Source organism: Hippichthys cyanospilos, chromosome 18, assembly GCF_059441005.1.
Source record: "Hippichthys cyanospilos isolate Australia breed blue-spotted pipefish chromosome 18, RoL_Hcya_1.0, whole genome shotgun sequence".
Taxonomy (NCBI): Eukaryota; Metazoa; Chordata; class Actinopteri; order Syngnathiformes; family Syngnathidae; genus Hippichthys; species Hippichthys cyanospilos.
Window position 1 is genome coordinate 12,802,841 of NC_142386.1, and position 19,006 is coordinate 12,821,846.

At 43.2% G+C, this 19,006-nt stretch overlaps 1 protein-coding gene across 2 annotated transcripts in view; it reads right to left on the reverse strand.

The window, feature by feature from the left end:
* Positions 1-1,021: 1,021 nt before the first annotated feature.
* jade2 (jade family PHD finger 2) overlaps positions 1,022-19,006 on the reverse strand; it is a 59,695-nt gene continuing 41,710 nt past the window's right edge. The window contains exons 11-14 of one of the 2 annotated variants that reach the window (XM_088440927.1): positions 15,455-15,572; positions 6,611-6,718; positions 3,009-3,154; positions 1,022-2,582 (exon numbers count right to left, since the gene is read on the reverse strand). In XM_088440927.1, coding sequence (XP_088297053.1) covers positions 1,938-2,582; positions 3,009-3,154; positions 6,611-6,718; positions 15,455-15,572 — 1,017 coding nt within the window. In that variant the 3' untranslated portion in view covers positions 1,022-1,937. The remainder of the gene's footprint in view (positions 2,583-3,008; positions 3,155-6,610; positions 6,719-15,454; positions 15,573-19,006) is intronic. The other variant, XM_088440928.1, reaches the window with a different exon arrangement.

Consider the following 19,006-nt stretch of genomic DNA (forward strand, 5'->3'; position numbering starts at 1 on the left):
CCCGGGTCCACAATAAAAATCTCAAGCTTTGACTGGTCTGTGGTGATCGAAAGGTTAGTGACCCCTGGTCTAAGATGTTCTTGAAAAAAATAGGCGACCAGAATTGTAAAAATACGTAAAAAATAAAGAAAAAAGATCAGAATATGATCTAAACTTCAAAGCCAACAGCAAGTTCAAAGTAGCGCACAACACTTAGCTTAGCATCTACTCAACACAGGGGGCAAAAACCCCCTGTATACATTTGGCTAGGAAGCTAGGATACTAGGAAGGAGAGGGCGTGCTCGCCACACTGTAAATATTGTATAATAGCAGTTTGTGTACAGTAAGAAGAGGCTACGGTAGGTAAATCACGAGTCGATCAACCGCCTACGGCACCGCGTCGCTTTACTACTATGTGCTACGATCTTTGCAGTCTACTTGGAAGAAACACAGAAAACGTCAACGGTTGCCGTTCTCATCGGTAGCAGTAATAATAATAAGAAAAGCCTCCTATTGGAAGAAGCTCATATGGGAGAGTTAGGTACACATACGGGAACACCAGCAAAGCACACAAGCGCTTGAGTAAAGGAGCATAAGGAACGCATACAGGTGTGTTGCACTCATATAAGTGTGCAACAGGAACGCATTCAAGAGCGTCAGGAATGCATTCAGGAGCTTCAGGAACGCAACTGAAGCCTGGAAGCATCCGGAAAGCATACACTGTACCGTTGACGCCTGTCAAATAATCCAACCCTGTTTCACCAAACCTGCACTAAGTGTGATCAGTTCAGCAGCTACGCGGCCATTACAGCGGGCGGGGGGGGGAATACAGGAAGTAAAAATTGGCGCCATGCAGCTGATTGGTCTCGGCATTATGGTCATGTGACCAAACCGAGAGCTCAGTAGTCATCCAGATGTGAAAGTTTCTTGACATACACACATCATTTTATATATATATATATATATATATATATATATATATATATATATATATATATATATATATATATATATATATATATATATAAAATACACACACAGATAGATAGATATAGATTGATTGATTAGCGATTCATAGTTGAATTTTTCTATTAAATTAATTCATTCATCTAATTTCTACACAAAATAATAAAACATTGGTTATTCAGACAATTTTAACATTTTTTTTAACCCCTGAGACAAGTACATACGTCCTTCAGTACAAAGACAGCAAAGTCTTTTTTGAAACGCACAAATTGTTGAAACTTTGCCGACGTTAAGTGGGAATTTAGCCTCACTAGCTTAGCCACGTCTGTAGGCTAAAGGAATTGGAACGGGAAGTCATACTTGCTAAATGCTGCCGTCTAGAGGCTGTTAGCTGGCACTGAACAATGCTGAAAACACCTTTTTGATGCTAGGGTGTGAAAAAATGGCTAAACGTTGTCCGTACATCCTTCGTTCAGGCACTCTAAAAATGATTAAGGTGACACATTCGCATTGATTGTTATAAATCGGATTGGGCGATGGCTGATTGGTTGGTGATTGTTTGGCTTGGTAGGGTCTTTGAGGGTATGGGGGTGCGACAGAAGGCACAGAGTTTATTCGAGGCAAACGGAATTTTGAAAATCGGAAGAATGTTTGCAGACTTTTTTTTTTAAACTCCAACTGCGGAAACTGTGTCTTTTTTTCCCCGTAAACCAGCCAGTGCTCAGCTACTTGCTCGCTAGTTGTGCTTTCCAACACCACCTGCTGAATGAGTAAGACCCTGAAACCAGCCTATGTGAAGATATTTAGAAGAATGTCGCCAAGACTACAACGACAGATTTTAAATTGGATACAAAAACGAACTCCTGTTTCCTACTTCCGTTTGGAACTTAGCGGTGAGCCTAGTGAGGAGGCTAGTGGCTACATTCAAAGAACTCTGAGGGCACAGGTGGGCTCGCGAGAGTGCTAGCATGTATGCGGCGCTTTCAGGGTCCTTAGGACGCCATGACGCTCCGCCTCAGCAGGTCCTCTTTGCCGGAATGCAACTGCGCCAGTCGAAGTTTGCGTGCACCCCCGGGGCGAGTGTCCATGTCTCTCTGCTCACCGTCGGAAAAGTAACCATCGCTGTGGAGCAAGCGCTGGTCGTTCGCCTCGGACGTTGCCCCGGCGCCACCTCGGTCTCGTGATTTGACTTGGCGGGAAATGCGTAACCGGGGGGACGGCACGGCAGGCAGGAGCCTCGACGCGACGCCGTTGCTGTCCCATGGCCCGGCGTCCTCCGAAATGTGACAGGAGTCCATTTTGGATATGGGTGGCTGCAGGTCGGATTTTTGAGTGCGGTGACGGTGGAGGCGGTGGTGGTGGAGGACTCTGGAAGACCCTCGCGAACCCTTACGGGCGCCGTGCTTTTTCGTTGCCCTGCCGCCAGCCCAGGTGCCCTTGAAGGCGTAGGTACCTGACCCTGAGCCCGTTGACAGAAGCGTCTGCGGCGGTGGCTTGGTGCCAGAGGCTGGCGTGTGACCACGGGCCCGGGGCTTGCATCTGCCTCGGAATTTGCGACCCAGCTGGGGCGTCTTCCACGTGGACTCCACAGAGTTTTCCATCATCAGATTAAGCAAGCTCTCCTCGCCCTGCAGGAGCTACAGGACAACCAGGTAAAAAAAATATTAACAGATGCGAGGGGTCTTTTCTGGCAGGAGTTCTTGAGACTTTTTGGTGGGTCTACTCGAAATGACATACTCGTATAGAAAACTGGCTTTGGAATCTGAAAGGTAATTTTGATTTGGTTGAACTTCTTTTTAATCCGTGTGCAGTATTTTGACCATTTCGGGGTTATTTTCTTCCACATCATTCTCACGGTAGTTTAACCAAGGGATTGCACACCCCTGCTAGAGTGATAACTAAGTGGTCATGACATGTTCAACTTTGATAAGTTGTCACCATCTCTATGAACTTCCATCTCCCTAGTGTCTTCTTTCAATTCTTTCCCTTTGATGTGAAATGCTTTGGATGTAAAGATCTGACAAAATACCACGCAAGGACTAAAGCTACTTTTGGAGTGTTACCTGGTCGGAGAGCAGGCTGCCACTCTTGTCCCGTTCCTGTGAACCCAAAGCCCACTTGCTGAGCATGTCGTTGGCCGTGATCTGCACAGACTGAGCCAGCCAGCTGTCGAACAACGAGTTGTCCAATGGGAAGGACTTGGACAAGCCTGCGGGGATAAAACACCAAGGACCAGATTCACTAAAGGATCGAGCGGCTTTTGGGTGGTGCGAACAGGTAAAAACAGAGCAAATGAAAAGTGTCTCATTCTCTAACTGCGTGGCTATGCAGAATGCTTTTCAGGCAGTTAGTTTAGTGAAAGCGATTAACTCCAGCCCATAGATGGTGTGAAAATACACAGTTCTTCTGTGGAACCTCACATTTAGCAAGAGGACATCCTAAATGTAAAATAGAGAGCGCCATTTGTTCATATCCGAAAACAACCACCAATCATTACAGACATACAAATGCAAATCACTATGTATGACTACATCAATATATATATATATATATATATATATATATATATATATATATATATATATATATATATATATATATATATATATCAAATTCACATCAACATTTTGGCGTAATGGCTGTAATGAATACAGTGATCCCGCGCTACTTTGTGCCTCCCCTATGCACCTACTCAGTGCATTGCAGCTTATTTTTTTCATTAAAAAAAAAAAAAGAAAGCTATACTGCGGAGAGATGCATGGTGAAGGTTTCCTGAATGCCAGACAGACGCTGCAGGGCTGCTCTCTCCTGTTCTCTATTTAAATCTACCTAACAAACGTGTGTGACTTTCATGAGGGAGACGGGCACTCTTACAAGACACGTGATTGTCTCCTGGCGCGACCATCAACCAATGAGTACAAATCCTGGGCGGGAGTGGACTAGAACTCCTGCCCTCATTGGTCAATGGACGCACCAGGAGCATCTCACATGTCTTGTAGGAGTGCCTGGGATAACAGTATAGTTAAAGATTTAATCATTTATTATCTAAGTAAGTATGTGTGCTGCAGTAATATTTGTCAAATATGTACAGTATAAATACTTTTCACTTAAAAAAAAAAAAATCAGGTACCCACACACATGCATGACATTATCCATGACATTATCCATGAAAAACGAGGTATTACTGTATAATATCATTTTACTCTCTGGAGCATTCATAACAGATTAATGTCCCTCATTGAGGAAAAGGAACAGGTCTTTTAAATCCAAAATATGACCTCCATTTTGGCATGAGATGCCCATGTGAATTTTGGTACCAATTAGTTGAGTCTCATTTGCACCTTCAATCAGAAAACAATGCTTTCATCAAACTATAAAAACAGCAATAATAATTACAACAAAAATAATAATGATAATAACAATAATAATGATGACAATGAAAGCTATTTAAAGTTGTATTTCTTGGCACTGAACAGCATACAATCAATATCTAACATTACTTTAAATAAAACGACAATAAAAAAGTGGGATTAAATAAATAGAAAAAAAAAAGTGGGAGAGCAAAATTAACATGTGGTTGAATAGGCATGTTTTACACAGGCAAATTGAGACCCTTATTAAGTGCCACGATTTTCAAGGCGCAAAGCAAACATTTTACTTTGCCTTGTGAAGTATCCAGGGGGAAACTGAGCGTGCGTGTGTGTGCGTTTGCACTGGCATCTCATTAGCGGAATATCCTTTGTGAATAGGTCGTTGAAATGGAGCAAACTGGGGGCGAAAATGAAGTGCAATTAAAAGGTGCAAACTTGGGCCGCAGATTTTGGTTTGTGGGTTCGGCACACAGTTTCCTATCCAAAGCGTCTGGGCTGTGCCTAACTTTAGGGATGATGTGGCAAAGAGGACAGCAGGAGGTGCTGTTTGGGAGCCTATGACACTGCTGAGTCTTAACACAAACGCATGCACATTAACGCACACATTTGTTTCCATGACGTAGCATGCCTCTGCAGGAAAAGCGAGGGAGGCAGAAAAATAAGCAGGAAGGTAAACACGCCACAGTGGAAATGATGTGACGCATGTTTTAACACAATGTTAACCACAAGAAATGAATAAAAAAAAAAAAAAGACAGAATGTGACATGTTTTTGTGCCCAGGCCTGTTTAGGATTATTACCCACCCAAGATGGGCCATAGGTGTGACACTCATGCTTCCCTAGACCCCACAAAGCCTAGTTCTTTTTGAAATATAATAAATATGTTAATCGATTACTCGGCTGGGGCCTGCGGGTGCCCTCCGATGACAAGTCATGTGCACCATTCGGCCGGTGTGGTGGAAAATTTTGTTACAATAACAAACATTGACCATGCTAAATTAAAATAAATATGTAAATAAAATCAAAATAAACCTTTCCTTTGCTCACCAACAAATCTATACACTGAATTATGGGAACTACTTTAAAAGATGTACAAATGCACACTATTAAAACGAGATGAATCCGTTCCACGGTTGGGATCGTAACATGAATTCGCCGTAAGGCGGGCGATCCAAACCTTTGTTAATTAGCTAATCTGTGTAAAACCCCAGATAAAAACATAAAAATTGTCTACACATATAAATTGCTATCAAAATAGTATAGTAAGTGCTACTTATATATAACATACATGCATAAAATAAAATAACATCTTAAATAAAAAATAAGGGATTTATTTTCCTTTGAGTGACGCTTGTTATGCCCATATTCCCTAGAACAGGTAGCCTAGGCTAGGCTATCTTAGCCTTCTTCGTATGTCTTGATTATCTCCAGCTTCGTTTCCATATAAATTATCTTCTTACTGCTCTCTTTAACATCACGAGCAATCTTGGGACTCATGCATAACCAATTCAAGTTTGAATTAAGCACTAAAATGCATAATAATTGCAATATTGAAAGCACTTGCACACAAGATCAAGTCTTTAGGCAGCCATCTTTGTGACCCCGTGTGCCAACCAATAGCTGACCAGCATCTTCGTGACCACATTACGCTGACCAATGGTAGACCAGTATATTAGGGAGTCGAGACGCCGACAAATAGCATACCAGCATTGAAGTGACGCGTTGCAGCGGAGGCAGTTTGACGCCAACAGAAAAAAAGAGCAACTACCTAAAAACGCCTCAAGAGGAAGGCAAAACAAACAACCAACACCACAGGTCAGAAAGAGGGGAGAAAAATGTGAAAAAAAAAAAAAAAACGTAAGCCAGGGACGCCGTAACCCGGGGGTCCATTGTATCATTGTCTAACGGTAGTTCTTTCAAATCAATAATTCAACTAGTGTGTGTATTAATTACTAGTACAATGTGGAGTCTGTCATTTCATGATTTCATGTTCACAAGAGTATATTTCCAACACATACACTCACACAATCAGGCGCTCTCCGTCTCTCTCTCTCATTATCTGTGGTAGTTAGCTGCAGCAGCTAAATTATAATGATGCTAAAGACCACAAAGCAGAAAATGGGCAATTTGATTGGCTCCCGATATATTTGGATGGTGTAAATGACCGTGACTTTCAAAATCACAATACATTACCAATACAGTGATAGACCCATGCCTAATGTATTTATTAGCCCTGTGAGGATAAACTGTTAACTTAATGGATGAATGGATAGACTGTGCAGCCGTAGAGTGTACCTAGCTCTTTAAACAGCGAGTCACTGTCTGACTTCCATCTCTCCTTTCTCTTGTCAGGACAACTCTTCCGCCTGCCCTCCTTCCTCTTTCCTCCTTTCTGGTTTCTATCTGTGGAAAGACGCATTTAGATATGGTTTTAGATATTTAGAGTTATTCTCTACGAGTTAGTCGTAATAGTTTATGAAGTTGTGTTCAGCATCCACAGGGTAACACGCGTCATCTAGGAACACTTTTTTGGGACCTCTGATCTAAACGCGCAATTGCTGACATGAATCAATGTACGATAATAACCACAAGACAAATGCTGCTATTGCAAGATATTATTTTTGTTTTGGTTGAGAGAGCTAATTAGCTGAAGAAGCAAGGGAAGAGTTTGACGAGCACAGTTGGACACACTCAAACTAAACTAGACACTGACACGATGGACACGAATACATGATATAATACAAAAATAAAAAATAAAAATAAAGGACAAATACCAGACGTCCCCAAAAACAAGTCTAAACAAGTAGGATGGGCAGGAGTTGGAAAAGAAAAAAACACAAGGGCGGCCACAGGATGTGCACCACTGGATTAGGTACAGAGGGTGTCCAGAGGACGTGGAAAGTCAAAACGTGGTCAGAAGGCGGTAGCAGGTCTTGTGCCTCGGAACAAGAATGGAGTGCAGCAGCTGCACATACGCTGCCATAACAGGGTCAAACGGCATGCACCGCAGGGACAGGGATAGAGGGCGACCGCAGGGCTTGAGCTGAGGAACCAGGATGTAGGATGGGCGCAGGACATGCACCGCCGAAACACGAATGGCAGGTAGGAACAGGACACGTGCCGCTGGAACAGGAAGGGAGGCAGCCGCAGGAGGTGCGCTCTTGGAACAAGAACAAAGAGGATGTCCACTGCCGGAACGTGACAGAGGACGGCTGTAGCACTGTGTGCTATCAGGACAGGAAGAGAGGATAGCTGCAGCACCTTGTGCTTCCCCGGAACAGGAATAGTGGACAGCTGCAGGACATACTCTGCCAGAACATGGATGGAAGGTGACTGCAAGAACTGTGCCACCGGAACAAGGAGGGAGGCCTGGTGCTGACACGAAGCAGTAACTAGGGCACTGATGCGGAGCAAGAACGAGGACCTCTAGTTATGAAGGCAAAGGTAGAAGTGACCTCCATCTGCTGAGGCATTGGAATTTGGAGAGGGGCTTCCAGACGCTCAGGTGTGGGAACAGGCACAGGGGCCTCTAGCCGCTGAGGGTTGGGTTCAGGGACAGGGAACTCTGGCAGCCAAGGCAAAGGGTCAGGGGCCTCCATCAGACAAGGCACAGGGACAGTGGTCTTCGATCGCTGGAATGCAGGGAGAGGGGCCTCCAGCCGCCGAATTGCGGGAATGTGAGACTGATCCTCATCAGCCTTCAGCCATAAAGTTTGGCCAACACAGGAAACACGAGGAACCAAGACTATAGGAACTTGAGACCATGTACGTAAAAAATACTTGTGGACAAAACAAATTGAGGAAGAAAAGAGACTTGGGAACAGTGTCAGGGGGATGTGACTTAGAAAACTGAGGACTGAGACAGACCAGAACCTTTACTTAGGCGCCCACATTTGCCGCCCTGCGGAGGTCCTCGGTAGATGGCCAACCAGGCACCCAAATAAATGTCTGAGGGAAAAATGTTAAGGGATCGAATTAGAGGGATCATAGGGAAAATGTAGCAAAAACTAAGAAGGGCTTGATAAAACAACTGGGGAAAGGACTTGGATTACCAACAAGTGTGTAAAGAGAATCTGAAAAAGGTTTAACATATCGTGACGTCTTTACCATCTGAGAAATCTGAATTTAAGAAAACATGTGGAGGCAAAATGGTCGGGGAAATTGAAACAAAAGGACAAACGGAAGACACAACTAAAAGTGACAGAGAAAAAGACAAGGCTCGAAATAAACTGGTTCGCGTCTCTGTTTGCAGCGTAAATTTTGGACTTTGCGACTCATTAGAACACATGGAATAGCTAGACCGAGAACCAGTAGCCCACAGACGGGTCCCAAATGTTTTTTGAACAAGTTACAACAATCTGCCAAACGCCGGAGCGGATTCCCACTCTCATTGTCTCGCCCATCCGCCCGCCCAGCTTGTTTGCGTGCGCACCATAAGCATAGCAGTGCTGATTGGGGTATTCGAAGGCGCAGGCAGGCCAAGGACCAGCTCTACGTCTGGTGAGCCTTGTCATGAAGTCGCTTGGCCCAATGTGGCATTTGACTGGGGCACCATTGACAGCCACAGAGAAGAGGAGGAAAACGAGGAAACAAAAACAAAAATGTTGAAAACGGGGCTTATGTCTTCTTGGTTTTGTTGTTGTTGTTAAAATGCCAACAAAGCAACATTTTGAGCTAGGCTTCACAAGACATTTTGAACTAACTTCCGGCGCCGTCGCGAGTGGTAGCCTTTCCAGCAGCTCCGTGTTATTTTGTGTTACTTTTCGTTCTTTTTCTATGGATATGGACTTTAATTCTATGGATATGGACTTTAACGCACAGAAACGCGTTTACACGAGAAAGCAACTCCTTGCCCTGAAAAAGTCCCGTGCCGGTGAGATCCCACATTTACCTGACGAGGTAAGGAGACCTTATCGTGGCTGCAGAGCTGGAGCCAAGCTAAAGGCTAAGCGGCTAGCGGCGAAGTGGCGATACAAGCCTTCTGTCCCGTCTGTGATCATGGGAAATGTGAACTCACTACCAAACAAGACCGACGAACTGGCTGCGCTGGTGAAAAATATCAGAGCCTACAGGGAGTGCAGTTTGCTGTGCTTTACTGAAACGTGGCTCACGGCTAGCATCCCGGACGCCAACGTGGAGCTACCCGGCTTCAGCACAGTTAGGGCAGACAGAGACACAAAAGCCTGCGGGAAACGGAAAGGAGGCGGACTCGCTATGTACGTGAATACAAGATGGTGTAATCCCGGACATATAAATACAAAGATTTCCACCTGCTGCAGGGACATCGAACTTTTGGCCGTAAGTTTGCGTCCCTATTACTTGCCTAGAGAGTTCGGAACCGCCATTGTGGTCATTGTTTACATCCCACCGCGCGCCAACGCGGACGTAGCGTGTGACGTCATCCACTCCGCTGTGGCTAAACTACAAACACAGCACCCCGAGGCCATTCTGTTAATCACTGGGGACTTCAATCATGTGACTCTGGACAAAACATTACCTGCTTACTTCCAGTATGTGGACTGTAACACCAGGGGAAATAGGACCATTGACCTGCTGTATGCAAACATTAAGGATGCATACAGTGCTACTCCACTGCCTGCACTGGGGAAAGCAGACCATAACCTCATTCTGCTTCAGCCCCACTACAAACCAAAAGTGAGGAGGCTACCAGCAACCACACGCTCATTCAGGAAGTGGTCTACTGAGGCAGAGCAGGCTCTGAGAGACTGCTTTGAATCTACAGACTGGGATGTACTGCAGGGGTCACATGGGGGAGACATTGAGGAGGTGGCAAACTGCACTACAGACTACATCAACTTCTGCATGGACACTGTTGTTCCTGTAAGAACTGTTCGCTGCTATGCTAACAATAAGCCCTGGATCACTAGCGACATCAAAGGCCTTCTGAACCAGAAGAAGAGGGCCTTTAAAGACGGTGATCAGCAGGAGCTAAAGCGGGTGCAGAGGGAGCTCAGAGTCCAGCTCCGGGAGGCGAAGGAGCAGTACAGGAGGAAATTGGAGCGGAAGCTGCAGAACAACAGCATAAAGGAGGTGTGGGATGGAATGAAGACTATCACCGGCTGCAGCACAAAGCGGGGTGCTGCCATGGAAGGAGATAGGGGGAGAGTCAACCAGCTGAATAACTTTTTCAACAGGTTTGACCACCCCCACTCGTTCCCACCCCGGAGTACTGCAGCTTCCCTCCTAGCTCATCCTCCCCCCCTAGACACCAGCACAGAGGAGGACATCTCCCCCCCACCCAAGATCACTGCAGCCCAGGTGTGTGGAGAGCTGAGGAGGCTGCGACCCAACAAGGCAGCAGGTCCAGATGGAGTATCCCCGCGACTGCTGAAGGCTTGTGCGTTGGAGCTGGGAGACCCTCTACAGCGCATCTTCAACCTGAGCCTGCAACGGGGGAGGGTCCCCCAGCTGTGGAAGACATCCTGCATTATCCCAGTCCCAAAGAAACCACGACCGGAGGAGCTCAACGACTTCAGGCCGGTCGCCCTGACATCACACGTGATGAAGACCATGGAGCGGTTGCTGCTACACCACCTGAGGCCACAGGTCCGCCATGCCACTGACCCCCTGCAGTTTGCCTACCAGGAGAAGGTAGGAGTGGAGGACGCTATAATCTATATGCTACACCGATCCCTCTCTCACCTGGACAGTGGCAGTGGTGCAGTGAGGATTACTTTTTTGGACTTCTCCAGCGCCTTCAACACCATACAGCCTCTGCTGCTCAGTGGTAAACTGACAGAGATGGGAGTAGGCTCACACCTTGTGGCATGGATTACGGACTACCTGACAGGCAGACCCCAGTACGTGAGACTGGGGGGCTGTACGTCCGACACTGTTGTCAGCAGCACAGGAGCGCCACAGGGGACCGTGCTGTCTCCTGTCCTGTTCACCCTGTATACGTCAGACTTCCAGTACAACTCTGAGTCCTGCCACGTGCAGAAGTTTGCAGACGACACTGCTATCGTGGGATGTATCAGGAGTGGGCAGGAGGGGGAGTACAGGAAACTGATCCAGGACTTTGTCTCATGGAGCGACGCTAACCATCTGCACCTGAACACCACCAAGACCAGGGAGATGGTGGTGGACTTCAGGAGGCCTAAACCCCATCCGGAACCAGTAACCATCAAAGGAGAATGTGTAGAGTTTGTCCAGACCTACAAATACCTGGGTGTGCAGCTGGACAATAAACTGGATTGGACTACCAACACAGAAGCTCTGTGCAGGAAAGGACAGAGCCGACTGTACTTCCTCAGAAGGCTGGCGTCCTTCAACATCTGCAAAAAGCTCCTGCAGATGTTCTACCAGACTGTTGTGGCGAGCGCCCTCCTCTATGCAGTAGTGTGCTGGGGAGGCAGCACCAAGAAGAAGGACGCCTCGCGTCTGGATAAACTGGTGAGGAAGGCGGGCTCGGTTGTGGGCACAGAGCTGGACAGTCTGACAACTGTGGCTGAGCGACGAGCGCTAAACAAGCTGCTATCAATCATGGACAATCCAACACATCCACTACACAGCATCATCCACAGACAGAGGAGCTGCTTCAGTGACAGATTGCTGTCACTGTCCTGCTCCACGGACAGGCTGAGGAGATCATTCCTCCCCCATGCCATGAGGCTCTTCAACTCCACCCGGGGCAGTAAAAGCTCACATTAAACTCAAAACCTCATACTCTGCACTGCACTATTCACTTTATACAAGCACCTTAATTATACTTGCACTAGACTCCAACGATTCACACTATTCTGTTTACACTGTTAACAAGCACCTTAAGTATACTTCTGTACTGGACTTATGTGTATCTTGTGTATTTTATTTCTCATATTTTATATCTCGACTTGAGGATACTGCTGGAAATGTGAATTTCCCTACGGGGATGAATAAAGTATCTATCTATCTATCTATCTATCTATCTGAAACGTTATGTGATCATTTAGAAAAGGGCTTTCAATACATGGATACTCCTTCCTTGGCCTGTGTTTTTTTTCCCTATTTGCCTTTTTCTTACATATTTGAAACGAAACAAACAAAAAAAACGAAATAGAGCAAAAATAAGTAACTAAAATATACCCAACCTAAACATACAGGCTATTCCGAATATAAAGTAGTCATACTTTCCTTACTGGGAACTTGGCAACATATATCTGTTTGATGATAATATTTTACATTTAGCCACCGGACGCCGATATGAAAGATGTTTCAAACGGTCAAAAAGATCGATTGACTTTCTGAATCGATTGTTCCAAATGATTAGGTTGTTCCATTGTTTCATTTCTTTTCCAGCAGAAAACTCGACTTGACAAGGACTACGCGAGAAACCAACTGAGATCAATGATTCGAGAACAACTGAAAGAAAGCAAGGAACAAAATACAAGCCGAACTGACAAGAACAAAGGACGCCTGGACAATTGGTTGAGCGAGCTGATTGGTTGACAGTTTGACGAGCATAGGTAGACACGATCAAACTAAACTGGACATCGTCACTATGACAGAATCTAATCTGCCTCAATCAAATTTTGTCAATACGTTCCCCTTTGTCTTTTACTTTGACTAATCAGATTTTTTGTTCTCTTTGGGGTGCATTGCTGCTCAACAGGAGCAGAAAGAAAGAAAAAGACATGTTTTATGGTTTTCAAGGACAAGAGCCGACACCCCCCCGTAATCTGTGCACAAATCCAACTACATCAGCAGTGCTTTAAAACACCATTTTACGAGCTTTTATGTGCATTATTTAAGGCTTGTGAAAACGGTGCAACGATCCTCTAGCTTGGAACGTAAGTCACAATTTTGAGGGCTTTTCTACGCGCAAAAATTTGCAGGCGTGTTCATCTTGGTGAAATTGTACATCCTGTGTGTGACCGCCGATAATTGTGCCCCTGGGCTGCTTTGAAAATACAGAGCCCAAAATCGGTGTCACTCAGAAGCATAAAATTTGGTAGTCAAGTCTATCATGAGTAGAGCGATAAAAAAGTCCCAAGAAACCATGCCAAAGGGACAAGAAATCTGACATTTTGGTCAGAAGTAAACTTTTTCAGCTTATATTCAGGGCAATGACGATCAGTTGTCAAATCCATTTTTCAAAGTAACACGACACAAAATTTGGTAGGCACGTCCATCATAAGAAAAAGCAGTCTCAAGAAGTAACCCTCGGTCCACAAGCAAAACAGACAAAGTTTGAAACTTTGGCATGAATCAGCCATTTCATGATCATTTTAGCCATTTTCATTGATGCACACACACCCCCCCCCCCCCCCCCCCACACACACACACACACACACACCTCTGACCGTTTTTTTTTTTCCAAGGTGTTTACTCGCAGCAGCTTTAAATCTTATTATTTATGCTCTAAGGACCTCTCACCTCCCTCTTGCAATGCAGGAGATTCATGTTTTGCAGCGTGATTAATGGCCGCGCTTTCCAGATGCACTCAACTGCAGGATAGGTGTGTGTATATGTGTGTATGTCCTACTTCTTACCTGAGCTCATTAGCTTTTCTTCTTCCCTCCCTCCCTCCCACCCTTCTCCTTGCCTGGCTCCCTCTCTTATCTTTACTCAGACTGCCATCCCATAAACCTTCCCACCCCTCTTCCTAATTTCGCCTGCCTTTGTCATCGTCAGACACACACACACACACACACACACTCACGCACACGCTCACACACAGCAAGAGCAGATCAGAGAGGCCAAAACTAACCACTGTCAGCTCACCACAGTTGGAATGTAAATGTGCTGCACTCCCTGCATGACAATACACAAGAACTGCAAGAACTTGCACATTCCCTTCAAGCTGAAAAAATCAGTTGTCATACTAGTATTTAAGGGAGGATGTCATGGCTCAATGTGCAATTATCTGCCAATATCCATTTGAACAACATTGTGCAGAGGTCTACAGGAGAATTTGGTTGCATCGCAATGGAACATTTAGACGCTTCTTCACCTTCATCAGTTTAGATTCAGACCAGGTTATTCCATTGAAGTAGCAAATTACTGTTTTGTCAAATAAACCCTGGACGGGGAAATTCTGGTACGGATTATTCCTGGACCTAAAAGTTTTGAGCTATTCAGTGATGACCTACTTTTTTCCAAATTACAAACTTTGACTATATCCAAGAGGACAATATGTTGGTTTGTATCAGTTCTTCAGGCTGTCCAGTGTAGTCCAGTGTATCAAAATTCAAGCTGAACCTCAATTTCTAACTATAGAAATGGACATTCCGCAAGGCTCAATACTCAAACCTTTGCTGTTCGGTCTCTATATAAATGTCATGCCCTCAATCTGTGCTGAAAATCTGTCTGTTGCTCGTTGTAACCAGATGATGCAGTTGTCAATGCACCCGCTAAGACAACACAGCAAGCTGCTGTTGCTCCCTCAATATCAAGGTCAGGCAGTGGCTCAATAAAAATCTGTTGGTGCTTCATCTTTCAAAAACAGTGTCAATGGGTTTCTTTATTTCAAAAATTAACTCAGAACAGAGCTCAGAAGCTCCCTGCTCTTAGAGTTGTACACTGCCATCAGAAATAAATCTATCTTGGACATTAAAATGCTCATTTCCAAAACAAATACCTGACTAAAGAAAAAAACAAAACTGTACTCATTTATAATTAGCGTTGCAATACTGAAGCTTGTGATGTTAATTTCTTTAAAATAATTCAATATTTGACTCTTAACACTGCTACAGAGCGAAACTTTTATTGACTAATGGACTATTAATCTTTGAAATGTGTAATTTTTGTTATTGACTTTTGTAATTAATGTATACTTTGGGGAAGAGCTCAACTAGGGAACGAAGTTGACAATTAGTATTTGCTATAACCCCGACATGCATCGTAGCAGCTGCAAGCCTGCAACTATGTCTAAGTGCATCAAGTAAAACTTCATTCCTCCATTCATACTTTCACACGTGTGTGTCATAGAAAACTGTGTCGATTGATAGTGGCCATTACGTGTCAGATATAACGCTTAAAAAAATATTTTAAAAAATCAGTAAGGGTTTAATATGGGGCTGCATAGAATAGACAAAGCGAAAATGCTAAGTGAATGAAAATGCAGAGGACTCAAAAGCCAACCCTGGGGTACACCACAAAGATAGATGCTTGAATGTGTGAGTCATGTAGGATGTTTACCTCCGGCCATGTCCTCTTCTAGCAGCTGCATCTGTAGATGGAAGATTTTCTCCTGGAGGTCGCACAGGCTGTGCTTCATCTTCTCTCGCCGTGTCACCATGTAGCAAAGGTTACGAACCTGGAAGTAGAGACCCCCCCCCCAAAAAAAGTGAATTTTTATATTGCGTATTGCTAGACATGAGCAAGTGGCAACATATGTGACAGTGACTTTGAATAAGTAAACACTTTGCCATTTTAGTAGCCATGAATTAGTGGACGGACAACAGCATGCGTTAGCCATAAAAATGTTTTATATAAACGGTGATAGTTTGACAGATGCGCAGAGGGTGTTCCAACGTTTTTACAACTTAGAACGTAATGGTGCTGTTCCGTTAAAACACACAACAAAATGCAATAAGAATAAAATAAAAAATGCAAGAAAATGTTGTATTTATAACTGAAGAGACTAGATCTGCCAAAAAGAAAAAACCAAAAGGGCGACCAAGAAGTGCTCGTACTCCACAAAACATTGATGTTAAATGGGAGTTTGTCTTACAGAGCACATAGTGTTCAATTAGTAAGTTTAAAATTTTTAAAAGAAAAATTTTAAAATTTGAAGTTTCATTTTCGCCAGCAGATTTCGAGAATGCATTCATACAAGAGGACAGCATCTACAGGACGTAATTTAAAAAAAAATGGAAAGGTTGAAATTGTTTGGGGGAAAAAGCAAGCGCTTTTTGCCCTCACCCTCTCTCTGATTTCAAAACTAGGTGGAAATGTGACAAATACACCCAAAATGTATTTTATCACAGTCATCTCGGCCCTCTGACAGAAACTGTAACTGCAACGTGGCCCTCGATAAGAATGAGTTTGACACCCCCGATATATATATATATATATATATATATATATATATATATATATATATATATATATATATATATATATATATATATATATATATATATAAAAGTATAAAAGTTTTGGCTCAATAAAGATTGTGAAACACTTCCGAATTAGCTTTGGAATGGTAGAATTTGAGCACTGAATTTGTCCATTTTAAGCACTGGTTGGAGCCCAGAATAGTTGCTGCGAGCACACCAAAAACTGGACAGCGGCCAGCTGGGTTGTACAACACTAACTCGATTATTATGTGTCTCTGACTACATCTCTGTGTTTGTGCGTATGCGGGGGTTGGCTACAGGCTGACTGTTTATCTGTTGATCTTGATTGATTGGTCTGCTCGGACTATCAGGCCCGTTCCAGCCCCGTGAGCAAGTGCTGCAGATAAAAATAGCTTCTCAACCGGGACACAATGTGCGGAACCTGCAGTTGATTAGGCTGCTAATGTGTATGTGTGTGTATGTTTGTGTGAATGTGTGTGTTTCATTTAGCAAAACAGGATACAAAACAGAGGGGTTGGGCATGGGGCAATCATCTGTTTACTTTCCAACTTCCTCCTCAGTCATTCTCTGCATATCAGACAGTCATTTTTTTTTAATTCAGCCCCTCAGGTCAGTCTCCCTTAGGAACCTTAAATTTAACAAACATGTTTTTCATAAGTAGACCAGCAAAAAAGACCTGAAAAGACTGAAAATGTCTTCCACTTGAGTGTGAAGCTGGCATTTCAGCTGTTTCCATGGGCCCTTCAAAGACAGTGTTGTGTTTAAGACATTTTTGATAATCCAGCCCCTGAAGACAGGATCTTAGGCACATGAAATTTAATACACAAAAAACCCACAAAAAGTCTCAAGAAGCAAACAAAACGCCATTGAAAGTCACATTTTTGGCTTGAAAGCAGCCATTTTCAAACTTTTCGATAAGGTTATGGCCAGACTGGACACTGAAAAGACACAGTAAGTCTACCATTTTTATCCAAAGCTGCCATTTTAGAGGTATCTCAGCCATTTCTGAGGGTCCTTCTGATATAAACTTTTCCTACAGATTACAGAACCTGGCATACGACATTTGTGTGAAACTCAACCTTGGACCCAATCAATTGTGCTGGCCCTGAACCATCTAAATATCACTGCTATTGATATCTAATTGCCCCGCTAACACCCTGTGGCCAGCCGACATTGAAAACAAAGATGGAATGCTCCCAAAGGACAGTGAGGCTAGCATGAAAATCAACAAGTCATTTATCACTTGTTGAATCAGCCATTAGACACAAGAGTAAATGTCAAAGGCACACATAATTACATCAATGCCTTTAAAAAAAAAAAAAATCTGCATGTAAATCCAGCTCATAAAAGCCAGACAAACAGACTCAAGGACAGCTTTTTTCCGCAGCTATTAATGCCCTGAGCGACAACAAAATAAGAAACCACTGCAGACATCAATGATTGCACTCCTGTGACATTATCGTTTTTATTGAATTGTATTTACTGTACTGTATTTTTTAAACCAAATTTATTTGATGAGCACCAATCAGGGGAGATTCTATTCTATTCTAAATGAGGTAAACATAGAAAACATCTTTTTGGAAATGACTCTGCTCACTTCTCAAAAGGGTAGTTAGTTGAAAGTTTTTTTGTTTGTTTTGGGTGGCATTTGTGCAGCAAAGTGAATTAAATTGAGTGATGCAGCACAGCGTGACAGTGCCGGCATCCACAAGGCTTTTATTGAAATAACAATTTGGCAGCCGATGCTGTTGTTTTGACATGTTCTTTTTTTTTCATGTTGTTTTGTTGTGGGAAAGACAAGGACAAAAAGAAAGGGCGAGAACAGTAAGTTGCTGTCTATTCTAGTGACTGATGTGCATTTTGACATAATTGATGAAGACAAAGACACTTCAAAACATAGATGTATACATAAAGAATACACAACTTAGCTATTGTAGTTAGCAAACACTTAGGAAGTCCAAGTATTTAATATTAGAATTGAAAAAATTATAGCATAAAATAAAAACAAAATTGCTTTAAAAACAAAATGAAAAATAACCTGATTTTAAAGCTACTTTATATACAGTGGTACTTCTATTCATGAAATTAATTTGTTCCGGAAGTAAGTTTGCAATATGAATCTTTCATAAGTACAGCGGCTTTTTACATGTAAATAGCCTAATCCGTTCCAAGCCCACTAAAATGCTCCTAAACCCTTTAAATGAATATTATTAAATAATAAAAATGCATACAAAATGGTAACAAATATATATTAGAAATACATTAGTGCACAGTAACCAAAACATATAATGGTAAGAATAATTTAAAAAAAAAAAAAAAAAAAAAAAAAAAGGTTCCTAAACCCTTTAAATCTGGGTCGCCAACCTTTTTGAAACCAAGCGCTACAGTACTTTTTTGGTACTGGTATGACGAAGGTCTGCCAGTTTATGCAAAGACCCTGATCATGTTATTGATTTCTTACAATAATTAAGAAACAGCTGTAGTAAATATGTAAATCTTGTGTAATATGTAATATACTGTATATGTCATATATGCATAATCGCTAGTAAGACCCCTAGAAAATCACAATGTTCTATCACTTGTAAACTATTTACAGAAGAGGTCTCATGTGATCCTCGGGGGCTACCCAGTGCCCGTGGGCACCACGTTGGTGACCCCCTGCTCTGAA